The sequence below is a fragment of the Tinamus guttatus genome, unplaced genomic scaffold (assembly GCF_059628265.1).
Source record: "Tinamus guttatus ecotype Peru unplaced genomic scaffold, ASM5962826v1 Tinamus_guttatus_pri_ptg000033l, whole genome shotgun sequence".
NCBI classification, from domain to species: Eukaryota; Metazoa; Chordata; class Aves; order Tinamiformes; family Tinamidae; genus Tinamus; species Tinamus guttatus.
Genome location: NW_028288567.1, coordinates 3,261,502 through 3,279,799, shown reverse-complemented (window position 1 = coordinate 3,279,799; position 18,298 = coordinate 3,261,502). Strand labels below are relative to the sequence as shown.

The 18,298-nt window shown below is 40.6% G+C and overlaps 1 protein-coding gene across 3 annotated transcripts in view; it reads left to right on the top strand.

The window, feature by feature from the left end:
* The window catches only part of ESRRG (estrogen related receptor gamma), a 363,399-nt gene that overhangs the window by 252,343 nt on the left and 92,758 nt on the right, over positions 1-18,298 (top strand). For all 3 annotated transcript variants that reach the window (XM_088532075.1, XM_088532066.1, XM_088532058.1), the window contains exon 3: positions 3,734-3,850. In XM_088532075.1, coding sequence (XP_088388201.1) covers positions 3,734-3,850 — 117 coding nt within the window. The remainder of the gene's footprint in view (positions 1-3,733; positions 3,851-18,298) is intronic.

Sequence of the window (18,298 nt, the reverse complement as noted above, 5' to 3'; positions counted from 1 at the left end):
AGGACAACATACACACTGTAGGTGCTTGCAGCTCACTTGCTGTCTTTTGTTGGATAGATCAAATAGATGGCATTATTGTATTTAGTGAGTAAATTACTCTTGATAGGCCATATGTGTTAGAGAGATTTTTTTTCATATTTCAGCCTACTTACTTAATAAAATTTAACCAATCAGTAGAAAAAAAAACAGATGTTTTAATACAAACTTTCTTCAGTGGGTCAGGAAAGGAAAGAGGCTCAGGCTGGCATAGATCCCACTGTATTATTATAGCACAGGGCAGTGTGCGGGGAGTGAAGATTTGACACACATTTTTATTTTCAAACGCCATCCCCATTTACGTTACTCAGCCCCTTAACTGCCAAAGTGTAGGAGTCCATTACGGCCCTGCGCGGCTGGCGCTCGGGGCAGGAGCTGCGCAGATGCCCTGTTGTTCTAGCAGCCAGCTAGCTGCAAGATGCTATTAGGGAGTAAGTGAGAAAATTATATTGCCTGCAAACTAATTGTACAAAAGACTCTGAAATAAGTAATCAGAGCCCAGTGCTTCCTGAAAACCAGCCAGGAGATATTAGGAAGTGCTCTATCATTCTTGTCAGTCCGGTTTAAAGACTCAAGAGCTGCCATGTTGATTTTGTTCTTGTATAACACAGCAGCCTCTCCAGCTGTTGACAGGACTGGGAAAACTCAAGCTATCCTTGTGCTGGTTGCTCTGTTTCAGCCTGTAGCACGATGCAGTAAGCAAGTGAATGGCAGAGCTTCCTTTTACATCCTTCCCATTGAAATACCATGTGGAAGTCAGACTCTTACACGTATGTAACGTAGCTATCAAACAGATGTCAGATGTGCAGGTTCCTAGGCCTATCTAAAAGGATTTCTGCTTCTTTATTTTTAGGATATTGAAGCAAATAAGAAATCACGAGAGCTTTTTATAACCTCTAAGGCAAAGAAAATTTAAGTTGGTACCAAAATAGATCCCCAGATAGTCTAAATGCAATTTACAGCGTACTTTCAGTACGATATGCATTCATTTGCACACCCATACAAAATTCAGAGAGGTTTTTCAGCGAAATCTCACTGACAGAAGTGTGGAGAAGTCTATCCATGTGGGCATTTGATATGGGGCACTGCATATGTGTGTGAAATGGAGGCAAAATTTTCGTTTCATTGCACTCTTACTGCACTCTACCATATCCTGAAATGCTGTTCGCTTGCAGGGAGCCAAATGTGGCTGTCAGTGAGCTGTGCATCTTTGGTGCAGCGATAAACCCAAGTACTGTAACTCCACTAGCTTCACTGGGGGAAATCTTTCCAACATCTTTTGAAGTTTATTTTCCAACAGTAACAAACAAACAAAAAAAAAAGCCTAGCCTCTGCTGTAAAACATAATTAATTAAAATGAAGCAGTCTTAGACTCTCTAAGCTAAATTACTGGACTCTAGGATACTGGAACAATAGCCTACTTAGAAGTTGTTTAGGTGGCCACCATTTGGAGAAAATAGTTGGCTGTATCCACAATATCCTCCAGGCTATGGACAGTTGCCATGTTTCACAGGGTTTTGTGCATTAAACAGGCTGCACAGGAAAATAAGGCACCTTCCCTATGTGTCTGTGGTTTTGTGGCTCTTGTGTCAGTACTTGTACCTTTGTTATCTGTGCTTGTGCCCTGGCTGCAATCTTAGTGCTCCAACCCTTTGTAAAGCGTTGCACTACTCTGCTTCCCAGTAGTTTTGACATTTTATGTTTTCTGGGATGGCGTTTGGTGATACCAGCCCTGCTGTGGAATGGTGAAGTTAATCAGGTAAAATGGGTAAAAGGTTTTGAAGGCCTCCCTGTGTGCTGGTTGTGCCCCGCTGAGAAAGCCTTGCTACAATACGGGAAGATAATGTGGATCTGTGTTTAAGCCTGTCCCTTCAATCCTTTCCTAGCCATCACTCCAAAAGTGTGAATTCCCAGCCTCATCAACATGTATCAGAAAGAAGGTCTATGTAGGAATTCATGTACTAAGCACATCCCCCAGTTTCATAAATGGAGAAAAAGAAGGGAGAAGAGAAATAAAGGAATAAAGCCTGCAAGGGCCTGAAAAGGTTGTGCAAAGTATGTTGGCTTTATTAGCAGAACATTTACTGCACCTTGCAGACCTCCTTTATCATAAATACTTAACAAATTTTCAATAGATATAAGTGGTTTAAGTATTACTTCCTGTTGAATTAGCAGTTGCTGAGCATTTGAGTCTTTGTGCAGTCCTGCAATCCACTAATGTGATATTTAATGAGGAGACATCAGTCTGGAGAAAGGTAGTCAATATAAATCAGTGTTTACAAAGTGTGATTAACTCTGAAATATTTCATCAATGCTGTGGTCCCAGGCAGACTCTATGCTAATTATTAGAACCTGCACATGTTTCAGGGGACTTTGATGGACCCTGAGTGCAGCGAACAGGGAGCAGCAAAATTGCAATTATGCTCGGACTGTCTCTGATGACAATTTATGCATTTGGTGCGATGACCTCTTGCTTCCCAAGAGGGCAATAAACAGAATGCATTTTCATTAAGATACTAATGCACTTAATCACAGGGGGAAAGGGTTAGAAAGTAACGAAATACCTTTAAAGCAAGATGTGACAGGCTGATGGGGAAGATACTTTATTTAAAAGTCAGTTTCCTAATAAAACTTCTGCCTGCTGCAAAGTCTGTCATTGTAGGCATGGGCAATAGGGCGCATAGCTGGACAGCTGAATAAGCTGAGCTAAGCCTTTTATAAAAAATCTGTGGAACTAGAGCAAAAGAGAACAGACCTCTCTCTCTTTTGGATTCCAAAAGATGTAATATTAAATATGTAAATAATATATGTGTTCTTATGTATTTTCCCCTCCCTGCCTTTTTTTTACTTTTTTTTTTGATTTGAGGAACAAATTATAAATGCTAAGTAAAAACAAAGGATAAAATGGAGATGCTACTCAGCCCTGGAGAGATTATGCTTAAGGATCTGTCTTGTTCTAGGCTTTAAGGAAGGTTGGGAGAGACACGAGTGAGCACCAGTTTTTATTCTAATGTCAACTTGCTAAGGATGATCCCATTTCTGGTGCCCCTCAGTACCCAGACTTTCTGCTCAGTGTAGATGGAAGGGGAGAGATGTCCTGGCTAGCAGATCTGACCTGGGAGCTGCAGCATGTGCAAGATGTGGTAATAAAAGTGTAGTTAATGCATTTGGATTGTGCCGTGCCTCCCGTTCTGGAGGTGGGAGCTCCACAGCACTGTTCTGTCTGGACATGCAGTAAGGCATGATGGTCACCTTTCCATATTCCCCCTGAAGAAAGACTGATGAAATCAGCGAAAAAAGCAATAAGATAATTATTTCAGTTGGGAGCCTAAGCCACGTGGTGTGGGGCAGACAGTGAATGACAAAATTTCCTCTTCCTCCCAACTCGAATAATCAGCATGAAGGCTTTTGCCTGGGGCCATGTATGGAGCCAGCTACAGACCGGCATTAATTATGTACTTGTAGTATTTACACGTATCTTTCTAAATTAAAAAATAATAATAATAAAAAGTGAAAGATCTTTTTCTTTAATTTCGCTGCCTCTCAGTTTTTGCTTTAAGGACATGCCCTTTCTATAGCATTGTGCAGTCTTTGTGTTCCAAAACTAAACGTCAACCGTGTGAGTATTTTGCATATTGATTGTATTGGTTAGTTAATGATTCTGAATACCTCTTTATTTCTTTACATTCTGTTACAGGTAACATAGAATACAGCTGCCCAGCAACAAATGAATGTGAAATCACGAAGCGCAGACGCAAGTCCTGCCAAGCTTGCCGCTTCATGAAGTGTTTAAAAGTTGGCATGCTGAAGGAAGGTAAGGCTGATCCAGTCAATACGTATCTCTGTGCAAACACGTGTAGCAATTATAGGGCAATCAGGAAAGAAGAGAGATGGGTGAGTGTTCTGAACAGCTCCTGGACAGGCAATCTGCACATACACTTGCACTTCCCGATGGCCGAAGTGTCAGCTCAAGAACTGAGGTATCTGCTTAGAGCTCATCTTCTCTGGAGTGTTTCCTCCCACATGGAATGTGTCCCAGCAAAATTTGCCCTAATTCAGTCCCCTTCAGTTGGTAGCTTTAATAAAACACATCAGATAAAATTCCTGAACATTTTTATGTTATGAATTTTCCAAGGTATCTTTCTTTATTCTTCATCTGTTTTTTGACTTAATTAAATATATCTTTGAGTGTGTCCACTCAAGTTACTGTAGCTGCACTGGAGAAATACTGGTACGTAGGACAGGAGACACTGACCCTTTTTTTTTTTTAAGCATGCAACACTGATCTCTCACTACAAATATATGCTGGGTATTTTAATTCATCAGCTATGTGCGAAGGATCTTGAATCACAGAAAAATATAAGAGTATGTGTCCAAGGAACATTACTGTCTCACCTGGAACCTGATTCTTCTGTGCTACAGAAAGAAGCTATTCTTTAAATCTCTATTGCCTGTCATGCAGTTTCATTGGTGTTAATGTATATGCAAAAATGGATTTTTAGCTGTATGTATTTTATCCTGTTTTATGGATAAAATACATGTTACAAATTCTGAACAAGATAACCTTTTAAAATGAAATGCAATGTTTTCTAAATATCATCCGCAGTGGATAATACTTTCTGTTAAGCAGTCACTCTAAAATAGTCCCATGCAATTTTGTTTTGTCACTGCTTAAAAAGCAGCTTTAATAGATAGCTGATTTTGCAAATTGTTTGATTGTAATTTAAAGCAGGTTTAAGGATGTAGCTATCAAGATAAAATCCAGCAACACAGACCTGTGGAGAGATGATGGACAAATTAGGCGTATCACGCACCTACAGACATATTCTTATTGGATTATACTTACTAAGAATAAACCTTGTTCTGTGCAACTACTTTGGCAGACACTATGATCCTGTGAGCCAAATCCTGCTGTCCTTAGTCTTACTTGAGCAAAACTCCTGTCAAAATCAATGGGATTTTGCCTCAGTAAAAATGGCAGGATTTGACCCTCTCTTGCAGTGGCGATGGGAGGGTTCCTGACTTGCAAAAATCCTAATATAGTTAACAACTAAAAATAGTTCTTTGAAGGTTTATTTGGAATGCTTAGATAAACTGTAGAATGAAAGGAATGTATGAGTATGGCACCTTTTGAAACACACTGTGCTTAACATCTTTTTTGATAAGCTAAGACCTCATAACACCATGACCTAATACACAGACATATCGAACAACTTGTTGGACAGGGAACTTGCTTTTTCAAGAACATGTACAGGCAGGCTGATTTCAACCTTTTCTTTTAAATTTGGGGGACACAGTTGCCCATCCATTCATATACATGTTTGTAAATCTAGTTTGTGTGCAGCTCCTGGAACTGATTGAGGAAATTAAGTGACTCTTCTACAAATGAGTAATTATCTCAGTTACCAAAATTACATGCAGAATCACAGTAATTCTGCACACAATTCAGATGCACATCATGCATCTGATGATTTTTTGCATGAATTATCATTGTCTATGGATGCAAATCACAGCAGAGTTTTTTTGATCAGAATACCTTAACTAGTTTATGCCAAATCTACATACTTTTTTTTTTTTCTTGGAAGTTCTGCAATAACAAAGCAATGAATGATAGAAAGTCTGATAGGACAGCTTGTAAGGGCCTGCAAGGGAGTCTTGTTTTCTCACCTTCTTTGGTGGTCACTTTGAACCAGTGTGGTTTCCAAAGCTAAAGTACGCTTGTGGAGCTGTATTTGAAATAGAGAGCATGGGAGGGTATTTTTGGAGAGAGGCTTTGTTTGTTTGTTTGTTTTACTGCCTATGGGAAGTCTAAAGATGAGATTTTCAGCTTTGGATATTGCAATGCCCTTTATGCACAAAACGTGACGAACAATGATACTCTTTTTTTTTTTTCCTCCCTGTGTAAATTGGTGCAGGGTAAATTTATTGATTAGCATGGACTTAGAGCAGGAATTATTTCAGCCGACTCTATCGTAAACGCATTGTTATTATAGACAAGGATTTCAGTTCCATACAGCATGTCAGAGATCATGCTGCAGTAAATCTATTCAAATGTAAACCTGTTCAATTCAATTACCAGTTTATAATAAAATTTGCTGCTGCAGCCTCCACGTTTGTCACAGCAGTCTGTACATGCTGATGGCACAGCATGCCTTGAAATTGACAGCCGAAATCTATTTACAAAAAAAATTTTGTTGCAGACCTGAAATAAAATCAAGTTGAAGCAGCTTAGAGAGGAGCATCTTATTCCTTGCAGAAACTTCTGCACAACTACCAATGCACATTTCTCCAGAAATTTTCCCTAACAGTTTTTAACGTGGCCATAGCTGACATAATTATCAGCCCTTGCACTTCCTTTCACACTGTGAAAGACTTCATCACGTTGCTGGTTTGTGGACTGGAGTATAAAATTCTTGGTGTAAAGTGCTTGAGAAAAGTTGCTCGGTCCTGTTTTAGCTGCTACAGCAAGGCATGAAAGGCACCACGAAGCATTCAGGCCGTGCTGTGGATCGTTTCCTGGGGGAAGGTCACGGGGCCGAGGCCTCCATGTTCTCCTCCCGCTCCCGTGTTTGTGTGGAAGGGCTGGTGCTGGAAGCTTGGGCCCAAGCCTGGGCTCGACCCCCGGGAGGTTTTTGGCATGTGTCGTGTGTCGTGCTGAAGCATGTGGTAGAGGCCAAGGAGCTTCTAAGTGCGTGATAAATCGATGCGTTTCATGTTTTCATTTGCTTTTCCAGGTAAAGGTTGTTAATAGAAGACACTTTCCTCAGACTGTATAGAAATCTTACAGTTTTGTGTTTTAGTGTTGGGAAAAGTTAGATTCTCAAAGATCGCAATTGGTTCTTTTCCCAAAACGCAGTTTCTTTGCATCTGCCCGGGTTTTGTGTTTCTCTCACGTAAGAACGTGAGGCACGTGACGACAGATGAAGCAGCATAAAGGTTCCTGAGGAGTCTGGGGAAACACGTGTAACATGTCTCTCTCGTGGATTCTACGCAAGAATATTACTAAAAGGGGAGGAAAAAGGCAAAAAATACCTTATGCCTGTCTTTTTTTAAAAGGTGTATATATATACTTCAAGACAGCCTTTGTTTTTCAGTTTGTTTTGTCATCAGTCTTTGAAGCTTTCAAACACCTCTTAAGGCAAGGATTAGTTTGTTTCAGTTGGTTGAATTAAATCTAAGTTCATGCGTAGGACTGGGTGTTTTAGCTGTTTTTCCTTTCAGACAGGTCGTTGCAGAGAGAAAAGGGACTTCATTTTGTTTTCCTTTCTTGAAAGAGAAAATTGGATGCAAAACTGCCTAAGCTGATATGGAAGCTCCTGAGCTGATTTTTGACCTATTTTTTTCTAATTGCTGGTGGATGTGGTCGAATTGTGCTGTCAGGCCTCCTGTTACATGCCGTAGTTGTGTGCCTTCTGGTACCATCCGAGGGACTGAGGACCATGCTTGCCGGCATATCTTTGGGACAGAGGATATTATTCCAAAACTATCACACCACACAACTTATTCAGAATGAGTATGTGTAACTCACTGGACTAAGTATTTCAAAATAAAAATAGCTTTTTTCAGATGCACAGTTCATACAACTATTTTTTCAAGTAGCTATCCCATGATACTCAGTTTTCTCCATGGAAACAGAGCCACAGCTTCTATTTTATCTGCTCTTATGCCATGGCCCAGTGAAGAATCATGGCTAAGAGGGGAGCCTGTTGGGTGGCACTAACACAGTCATGGACGGTGTGAGGGAGGTTTGTCCCGTCTTCGCTGTTAAGGTTCTGAACAGTGTTCTTGATAGGACTGTTAATACCAAAGCACCTTCTTTATATCTCTTGTCTTTGGGAAGCTGATTTCAAAATAGTCTCTCAAAGTAGATTTTATAGTTTCTCGAAGTGTCCGGGGGCCAGTCTTAGGGCAGTCAGAATCCGCCCTGTGTGTACAGAAATTCTTTAAGATTTTTTCTTCGCTGCTGACCCCACTAAAAGCAATTACTGGGAGCCTGTAAAATGCTTGAGTTTTTCAGATGGTCAGTTCAATCACAACACTGTTTTGAATCAGAAGACTGCTACCCATTACTTAAACTTTTTCTTAACGTTTATTAGCTTCCGCAGCTACTAAAATGGGGGATATCTAAAATACTTTTGCTTCAAACTTGGAGAGATTTCATTAATTCGGGAATAAGGTTTTTTTTAAAGAGAATATGTGTATTTTTAAGTATAAATTATTGGGTTTATTATTCCAAAATACTGTACAAACATCTCTGGCTTCTGTTAAACAGCAGATCAGATTAAATTATCATATTGATCCTTTCAGGTCTTGACAATCTATGAAACTGAATCAAATCTATCAAGGATAATAGACAGTGTGAGTTTACTGTTGTGTGAGGAGATTCATGATATGCACAGGGACAGATTAATGGATTCCTTCTAAAATAATAAATAAACCTAGGCAATCCTCTTTATAAGCAAAAATGTGTTATCACTTGTGTTTTGAGGCTAGCAGGAAAGCTTGCTTATTAGGATTCCTCCTAACAGCATCTCCTGTGAGAAGGCCTGTACACAAGACATTGCCAAGGTAAATTTCTCTCACAAGTCTAATACCATTAGTCTGCCAAGAAGAAAGCAGAAATTATTGTGGGGGAAGTTTTGTTTCTACTGCCTTCAGAAATTAGAAGAAAGGGAAGGAGAATGCATTAATGGTATTCAAAGAAAATATTTCTGTACAGGATGACAGTTAATAGAACTGCATTGACCTCAGTGATATTTCCTATGCTCTCTATTGTAATATTACACTTAAGGAGCTCCTTCATTAATGCAGGATATTGAGCAAAGCTGCTGTGTTGCAACATCAAGGGATAGCACAGTGTATCTTCTGTTTAAGCCTCTTCTGAGTATCAGCTCTTTGCTGCATTTCTATGTTTTGTAAGGGAATCTTAGTTTCTATTGCAGGTATTTTAGTGAAGTGCTTCTTTTCTTTTCCTTTTTTCTTCCTCCTTCTTTCTTCCTTCCTCTCCTTTCCCCCTATTATTCAACTTGTACTTGGTTTAATATATCCTGGAACGTGTTAAATCTCCTTGGAAGCAATAGAAACTAATCTCAGGCTGCTGGTGGTGTTCCTAACTAGGCCTCTTTCTCCTAACCAAAATGTGGCCTGATAGCCCAGCACAGACATTAAAACTGACAGCCCAATTTGTCTGCCCTAAAACATGGCCCATGACTATCCACTCTCCGTAACTGAGGAGGAAGGACAAACTATTCACCTGCAGGTTAGTGTTGATGGGGAACTTCAGCCACAAGCATTTCTATCCATCCACAGAACAGTCAGGAATCAGCAAGTATTGGAAATGTGGCTATTCTTTTGGGGTTAGAAATCAAACGCACGGACCTGCAGCTGAGGCCAGCTGTCAGCCTCCGGGGAAGTTCTTGCAGTGTTCGTGTTGCGGCGTTGCGCCCGTCTCGTTTATGTACTGGCTCTGAGCATTTTTGACCCCAATAATTTAATTGGAAATTAAATTAACAAATCCTAGAAATTCACTGGATTAATTCTTTAGAACCAAATGTATCTCTTAATGGTTACAGTCGTTATTGTCCTTGTTGATCTTTTATACAAATGCTCTACTTCCATCAGAAAGGTAGCATCATACAATGACGCTGCGATAGAGAAACCATTATATTTATATGCTTGAGAAGTATTTGATATTGTGGCATTCCACGGATTTGTGAATAGACATTTCTGAGAGTTAGCTTCTGTTGGTCTGGCGTCAAAACTGTTGCTGCTGGATCAGGTGCAGTTTCACTGGAATTAGCCATTGGGCTTGGTGCTACCCCACGGCAGCCATGGATGAGAATCCCAATGACTGCAGTGGTTGCAGGGCCAGGCTAGGTCTGCTCAGTGGTGCGCTTGGCCGATAGTTACTTTATTGTTCTGTTTTCCTATTCAAAAAAAGCGAATTGGAGAGATTTTTTGAGAATTAAAATCTACTCTTTTTTTTTTCTTGGTGCGTATATCTTACTATTGCTTCCTCAGAATTAGAAAGAATAGTTTATATAGGTTCACAAGTGTACTTAAATTGGCCTATCATTGAAAATGAATGATTTTATGATTAAAAAATTCTATTAGGCCAAACTGAGGTCATTAACCGAACGTTCCCATTTTTCATATTTCTTCTTTTGAATCTAAAATAAGGAAGTAGCATTTCTTTAATTTCATGAAATTATTATTCAATTAATAATATATATTCAAGGGATTTAGCCCCATGAATATTTACATATGCATGGAAAGTACAGTGACAGAAGTGTAAGTGAAGGTAGAGACAAGCTGAAGGATGTAGGACCGTGCATGATATGGCATCTCTGCTCCTGAGCCCCCGGACAAACAGCTCCCTTTCCTTCTTGGTCTCTGCCTCCAATATTTGCACATCCCCTGCATGAGGTTAGCAGGCTTAGCCTCCCACGTAGAAGGTCCTGAAGCACTTACAGTGCTGCATACGCCCGTTCCCAAAATGCCACTTTGCAGCCTTACCCTTTCTGTGTTTCACTCTCTGGAGCAGTGTTCACAGGTACTCGGGAAGGTTTTCGCTGGGTGAAATCCAGGTAGAAACAGCAGCATGTGTGTCAGGATGATGAAGGGTGCAGCGCTGAACGGACGTTAAGTGTTGCTAAATAGGAGCTGGGTGGCAGATGCACGGGCAGACTCTGCTGCCTGGGGGGAGCTGTACCAATAAGGCTGGAGGTTCAGGAGCTCTCTTGGCCCCTTCACTCAGTCAAGGCAGTAATTGTTGAGAAGCGCTAAAATTACAATCTGTAATTATTGCCTGTGCCCTCATACAGTGCTGTCCCTTAAATATTTCACACTCGTTAATGTCTGCTGTCCTACAAAGACTGTTCCAATAACATGGTTTATTGAGACATGAGCGTAACTGAGCCGCAAGGCCCTCCCTGGTCAGTCATTGCCTTTGGCAAGTTGGAGGTGTTTCACCAGCCACCAGGCGAGGCTGGAATATTATTTTGTTTGCAGTTTGTACCATGTGTTTTGTGGTTGCAAGTCTGAAGTCTGAAGTGCTTTCTTCAACAGCGAACTGCCATCGTGTTAAATTTTGCCACGCTCATTAGCTGTCCTAGCACTAGATTTCATCTAATCAACCTTTTATTTAAGGGGGGTCTTTCTTGTTCCAACAAAGTTAGAATTTTTCTAAAACCTCTAGTTTTAGTTATATTTTTAGTTCTAGTTCTCAGGTCATCAGGCAAAAAGCTCAGTTACCAACCCAATATACCATGGCAGTTTTTAGGACCACAGGTCCAAAACCAACACACGTAACTTCCATAGGATCCTATTGCAACCCACATTAAAAGTTAATTATTAAAGTAGTTAAAAAAAATTAAAATACCTCCTAAAAGGAAGACCACATGATACTACTGTATAATCAACTTAGCTCTTGCTTGTGTCCTCAGAGGCAGAATTATTGGTGTACTGCAAAACACCTACTTGACTAATAACACCAGTCACTGCTTGACTAATAAGAGAAAATGTTGGTACACTTCCAGCATGCTGAATAGCAGGTAGCCGAAATCAACAAATAATACAAAGACATCATCCTTACCTTTTTTGTCTTTTTCCTTTTCTCATTCCTCATCAAGAAGCAGTCTGTACAGCAGTACTGTTCTTAATGTTAACTCCAAATAATCAACTACAGCGAAATTATTTATTGCATCGCCGTTGTTCTTTGTCTCTTTCTAATTTTCCTTTTCAGTGCTGTGGATGGTTGACTATGGCAACGTGACTGAGAAAAGACTTCCAGATGGGGCTGGTCTTGCATTCTGCTCCAAGCTGATCAAGAAATCAGTCTTATGTTAAACAATTTTTTAGCCACATGTTGCTATGTTGCTTTTAATGACGGTCTATCAGATTGGGTTTATAATGATGACAATTGTACTACTACTCTAATGAGGTACAACTTAATTTTCATATTTCATATTTTGTGTTTGTGTAAAATGCAAGCTTAGGAAATGGGCATCTGACATTGTGTGACTGATGCCAAAGATTGTCAAACTGAAATGTGGAAAGAAGGATGTATTTTTCCTAAGTCCCTAGAACTACAGTGTCTCTGGATAGCTCTTAAGGTCAGATGACATAAGAGGTAGCAGAAATACACCTCAGATCTAGTCTAAGTGTACCTGCCCAAGGATTATTGAGTGCTTAAGGGTGGTCTTGCTCTGAACTGACTTCTGCATTCAGAAGTCACTTGCCACTTTTAATTTCAGAAGTCACTTGCAGACTTTTAATTAAAGCGCTTGGACTTGCAAGTTGAAGACTGATGAAAATGTGCTAGACATTGAAATAAGAAAATGAATCTGTACTGTAAAATGCACTATAAAAAATATTGCTTTTTTGAGTTCTTCCTCAAAGATGTACCAGGAAAGTTTTTAAGATCATTTATCTACCCTCTGATTTCTACCTCAGGTGGGGGATTAGGCTGAGAAGGGAAGCTCTGAGCTTAAAGCCTTACTACCGAGGGGCTGAATAGGCTTCTTTTGAAAAGCCCCCTCTCAGCATCTCCCCAAGAGAGAAATCTCTGCCTCTCCCAGACGAGCAGAAGGGCTTGGCGTGCTCAGCTGCAGTCTGTGCTGATGCAGTGTGTGCCACGTGTCCCACTGCTTGATCTGGTGTCAGGTGCTGCAAGGGAATCCAGTGATCAGAGCTCAGCGGAGACTAGTTAAGATGACTTATGTTTCTTCCTTCTCTGTTTGACTCTTTGTTTTTATGCTTGTTTTTTGTCCTGTTTTTCCTCTTGGAGGCCCGGCAGTAACAGCACACTGCTGACAGAGCAGTCGCTGCAAGGCCTCATCCTCTGGGCAGGATCTGCCCGCCCGGGGCAGAGGGAAGCGTTAAATAATTCCCGTTCCCCGTGCCTGACCTGCGCTGTGCCGTGAGGGCTGCCCGCACGCCGCATGGCTCTTTCCTCCGGGGCATCCTGGTAGTGCTGAAGATACCCACATTGGCAAGATACTTCAGTAGCAGCTCATCTCTAATTAAAATACTTGTTATGAAGTATTCTTAAACACGGCTGCTTAATGAAGTTAGGAAAAGCATTTGGATGCAGAGCATGAAGGCTTCAAACGTTGGACTTCCTCTCTGGGGAGATTTGTGCAGTGAGAAGGCGTGCTGAATGCTGGCGATCCTCCCCATTTTGTTCCCATTTGTTTTCTCTAATTTCCTGCCTTTTTAATGCTGGGCAGCTGAAATACGTCCTGTTTCCCTCCTGTCTGTTCTTCTCTCCCCCCCGCTTACGAAATGGCCCACGACACGTGCCTGTAAAGTGGCTTCTTGGGAATTTGCAAGTCTTTGAATGTGTTATCTGATTAAAGGGATGTATGTGTCTTTAATTCTCATCTGCAGTTCCACCTTTGACCCCATCTGTTAAAGTGGAAAGGAGTTGAGAGTCAGCAAAGTCCCAGATTCAACCCAGATAACCTGCAGTGTGCGCATTTGAAAGCTTTAACTCTTTGAAGGCTCCTCAAAATTACACAATTAAACCACAGGTTTGATTGGAAAATGAGGCTGTTTTGCTGTGAGGTGGGTGAATTGTTTCAGTCAGTTGCGATGCTTGAAGTGGAACTTCCAGAGGCTTCACCTTTTAAATTAAAGCAGCAAATGAACAAAAGGGTATGCAGTGCAAGCAGCCATGAAGTCTTACGTGTGTGTTTGTGTGTTCATTCGTCTGGGTGTGTGGTTTTGATTTTAAAAGAGACCAGGCTCTTGCGAGGGTTTGAACTTTCATTCTTGTTCTGTAAGCATCTATTACACTTGCTTCCTTTTTGAATAGGAAGCTGAATTACATGGTTGGAAATAATCTTACCATTCTGGATGGGTTTTTTAGACGCTTCTGAATAGCACGGAACTCATTCCACTGAAAGATGAAAAAGCACACCACAAAAATGATACTTTGTGTCATTTTTTTGTGGTGTTTTGCTAATGCGTTTTTTGCAGGGCAATGTGATTTTAAACTTTCCTGTGCTTTGAGGATGCTTAACATAAGTGACTAGAATAGTCTGGCACATTGAACCTGTGGACGTTCTCATCTTTTCTCTTGTTGCGTTCTTTCCTAGCCTTCAAATACTCTTAAAATACTGAAGGACTTTTAGTATCCCAAACTGTCCCTGTTCTCTGAAAGCTAGAGCCAAATTCTTCCCCCACTTGCATCTGTTCGACTCTGGTGGTTTCACTTACGCTGCATGGCTGTAGCAGTGCAGGATATGTCCTAATCTGCCCTTTCTGTTTCGAGAGAGCATATGCACAGGCAAAGAGAATATAAACACAGTAGCTTGAACTGCAAATAGAAAATATATGTATATATATTTATATGTGGGGATATGCACAAACAGAGAAATAAATAGCACACAGATAGGTTTGATAGTATATCTACTGTGCATAATATTGTAAATGGTATCTTGCTGTGCTGGAATCTAGGCAATATGAGTTCAGTACTAAAGTGTTCAGGTTGCACCTGAGCTAGCTGGAGCCTGCCAGCCCCTGCAAGCCCACTGAGAGCATCTGTCTCGCCACCACCTTGCTCACGCTGTGTCCTCTGCAGGCTCTCCGATTCTTCCGACTATGAGCATAAATCATCCACCTGTCAGGAGCCCTGGCTGCCGGGATTATGCAATGCCTGCCTTCATTTGGAGAGGGGCTGAGCACAAGATTGCGGCAAATGCTTTGCATTCATTTTAATGCCCTTCCAGCATCTCCTCAGCTTTAATGAGGGATCAGGATGGTGACGACTCCTGAGACAATGAAAGTCCTAGAGACCCAGGCTGGCTTTGTGTGTTTGTATGGCCTCCTTTAAAGATTTCCCTTTTTTTTTTTTTTTCTTTCTTGTTTTTCCCTTTCTTTCCCTGCCCTCTTCCTCCCCCCCGCTAAAGAAATGAATGGCTTGAAAATTGAGGCAAAGAACTGGTACTGCACAAAGCCAGCTGTCCACAGCTCTGTTTTTTGGCCTTGTAATACTTCCCTCCAGCTGAGCAATGAAGAATTTAAAAATCAGTCATGTTTAATGTTGATTGGCCATTTGTGCTGTGTCTAAAGCTGCATAATGTACAGTTGCCTTCACTTAAATGTTTAAAAACTCTACCTTTGCAATTTATTTACATGTATGTTGGGTTATGCTATCAAGTGCAGAATGCCATGTTGTGTATCCCAAATTTAAAATGCAGCTCCTCTAAATGAAATTCACCCCTTATTGACAACAAAAAATCACGATATAGTAAAACTGTCTTGCTTCAACTTGTTAGACCTGAATTAATCCAATTCTTTATTGACACACAATTTTAATCGCAAATTATGGACAAAATAAATAGATGTATTACATGTGTCTGTAAACAGAATAAAAAAAGTGGAGGTTGCAAGACAAAAGCAACCCAAATCCTCCCAAAGGCAGGCTGTCAAGGTGATGAACATGACACTTTCTTATCCCTGAACAAGTACCATGAAGCTCTGGCAAGCACAACCCCTAGCCTGTAGCTTTATATGACCATCAACCTCATGTTCTTACTTGCCTGAAGAACGCTGTTTAGTACTAATAGTCAACATTAAATATTTAGCTTAAGTACTTGTTAGCAGGTAGCAGAAGAAATCCACAGCTGTACTATCGACTATGTCCTTAGCTGTGCAGGATCACTGTTCTGGCATATTTTTAAGGAAACAAAATTACTATATGCATTTGAAGAACATGTTAAGCTTGTGCAGTATGCATTTTTTGTACCAAATGTTTCATGAGCTTTTCCTGAGATTTTTGAGAGCCTGCTTGTTTCACACATGATAGACATAGTAATAATATCCCTCTTTTACAGTAGTTAGCCAAAGACAAAGAAAACAAGTGGTTTTTTGAAGAAAAAAAAAAAGTTGTATTAGTGCCACAGGTAGAAGTAGAACCTTCAACTTCATTCATTTTCCTCTATGCATTTCCTGTAGATATTAGTGAATGATGCATGCAAACAAGCTCTCGATGCATCTGTGCCCATCTCCTTCTTAGACTGAGGTTACTTATTTCTGAAAATCAGCAGTAGCAAAATACACCGAGATTCAGAAAATTCGGTTAAAATGTCTGCAGCTGAACAGTAACTCTGGTGGCAGCTGAACGGGGAACTGCCTGAGCAGCAGCCGTGAGTCCTGTTGAATCATGAATATTGGAGAGCTCCGCAGGCATCCGCACTCTCCGCGCTCGGGATGAAAGGCCCAGGATTGCGTCTAGTCTGGTCCAACTTAACTAGGACCACACGGAGCAAGGAAGATTTTTTAATAGGCTGTTTGGAGAAGAGCGAAGACCCTGACGAATGAAGTGCCTAGTCTTTGAGATCCTTCCTCAGAGCCTTATTTGCTTCTGGTAACAAGCTAACCTCCCATGCCATTCCCTCCCCCTCTGGTTTTAATTTGATGGAAAGCCAGCAGTGCCACAGTCCTGTGCAGAGCTTCCAGTGATCTCAGAAACGGTTATTATTTCTCACTTTGTCTTTACAGATAACTTTACAATTTTATGCATCAGAAGCCAGGATGCACACATGCAACACAACACCAGAAAAAAAAAAAAGATGAAAAATCAAACTCTTTTATCTATGAAGAAATTAGATTTATCATCAGAAAAGCATTCTCTTTTCATTTTCTGAAAGGTGCTTTTTGACAGACCCTTTGCAGTGGACGTCATGCTCACAAAACATGCTGTCACAGGGCTATTTGAATATGGTGACAGGCTCATTATCATGTTGGAGACAACTGACAACACTGCTGACTAGAAATGGACAGGCTTGCCAATCAGCTGGTGAAAGGACTGCCGTTGAAATAGGGTTTTTTTTGTTCTCAGAACAGTAGTACAAATTGACTACATTAATTCTTTTTATTATGGTTGCATATACTGTAGTTAAGGGTCCATCACTGTTTCCATTATAAAACCCTGTTTTCAAGGGTTTATTAGTAGACCATAAAAACGGTTCCCGTTGAAATTTGGCATTAAAAATATATATTATCCTAACAGAACAAATTTTCTGTGGTAACTCTGTGGAGGAGGGAGGGTTGAGAAGGAGGGATTGACTGATTTTTAGCTGAAGATTGCGTAAAGCGGAATGCATTATTATTCTTGTGGCACCTTAGGAGTTTTATAGACAGGTCTGTGCCTCAGGAGCTTACAGTTTCAGGACTCTGTCCTGCCAGAGCTTCTGGGATATGGTATTTGCTCTAGTTGCATTGGAATTAGTAAAGCAGCAAACATTATCCCCGGTGGGAAGTGTTTGCAGATTGAAGGTGCAAATACTGAGTCTTTTCTCTTTTCTTGTAACTTCGGTATAAATGGCTGTTGTTTTTTTTCTTTTTTTGTGTGTGTGTGTGTGGTTTTGTTTTGTTTTTGTTAACCTGGTGTGATAAATAATAACCCGCGGTTGCATTTGATCAGCAGTGAGGAATTTGGGGATTGAAGGATAATCCAATATGAAATGATGCCAGATTGCACCAAAGCTACAAAAACTGGCAGTTAGGTAGAATTTATTTGCCTTAATCCCAAGCAGTGCTCCTGGAGATTCCTGCTCATCTATCCAACTTTGGATACTTTTGTGGCTCTGAAGTTTTTCTTGTAGCCTGAAAGTTTCTGTGGCCATTTGCAATGAGGGCTCTTTCTCTGCCTTCTCCTGTGCCCTTTCCATGCCCAGTACCCATACAGAGATGGCATTTCTCAGGAATTGGGATGCGTTTTTATTGCTTCAAACAGAAGAGGGGGTTAAATCTATGTGAGTGCTCTAAATATTCAGGAATTGACGTTACTGTATTTTATAAAAAAATAAATCCCTTCCCTCTGTTACGTTTCCAGATTCCATTCCATGGGTCAGACACCTTGAAGCTAGGCATGGTGGCACCTCACGGGCATGTGCCTGCATCCTCGTGTTGGATGTGGTTGTTAGGCATGAAGTGAGATACTGAAATGGGAAAAGAATCTCAAATATATGCATATATGAGCTTTTCTTATGTAGTCACAAAATAATTTGGTTGGGCCTGATCCGAAAGGCAGACACAACTTTGCCTCTTGGATTGTGCTGAGACCTTTGCAAGAAAATCATAGTTCTACTTGTAGTCTTGTGAGTCCAAATGTTTGCAGCTTTAATTGATGCTCATTTGAATACCTTCTTTTAAAGCACAATGAATTAGCTTAATGCCTATCACTGTGCCTGTCATGTGCTCACAACTATGGTGATTGCAAAATTAAAATTATAAAAATGGAAATCACTTCTGA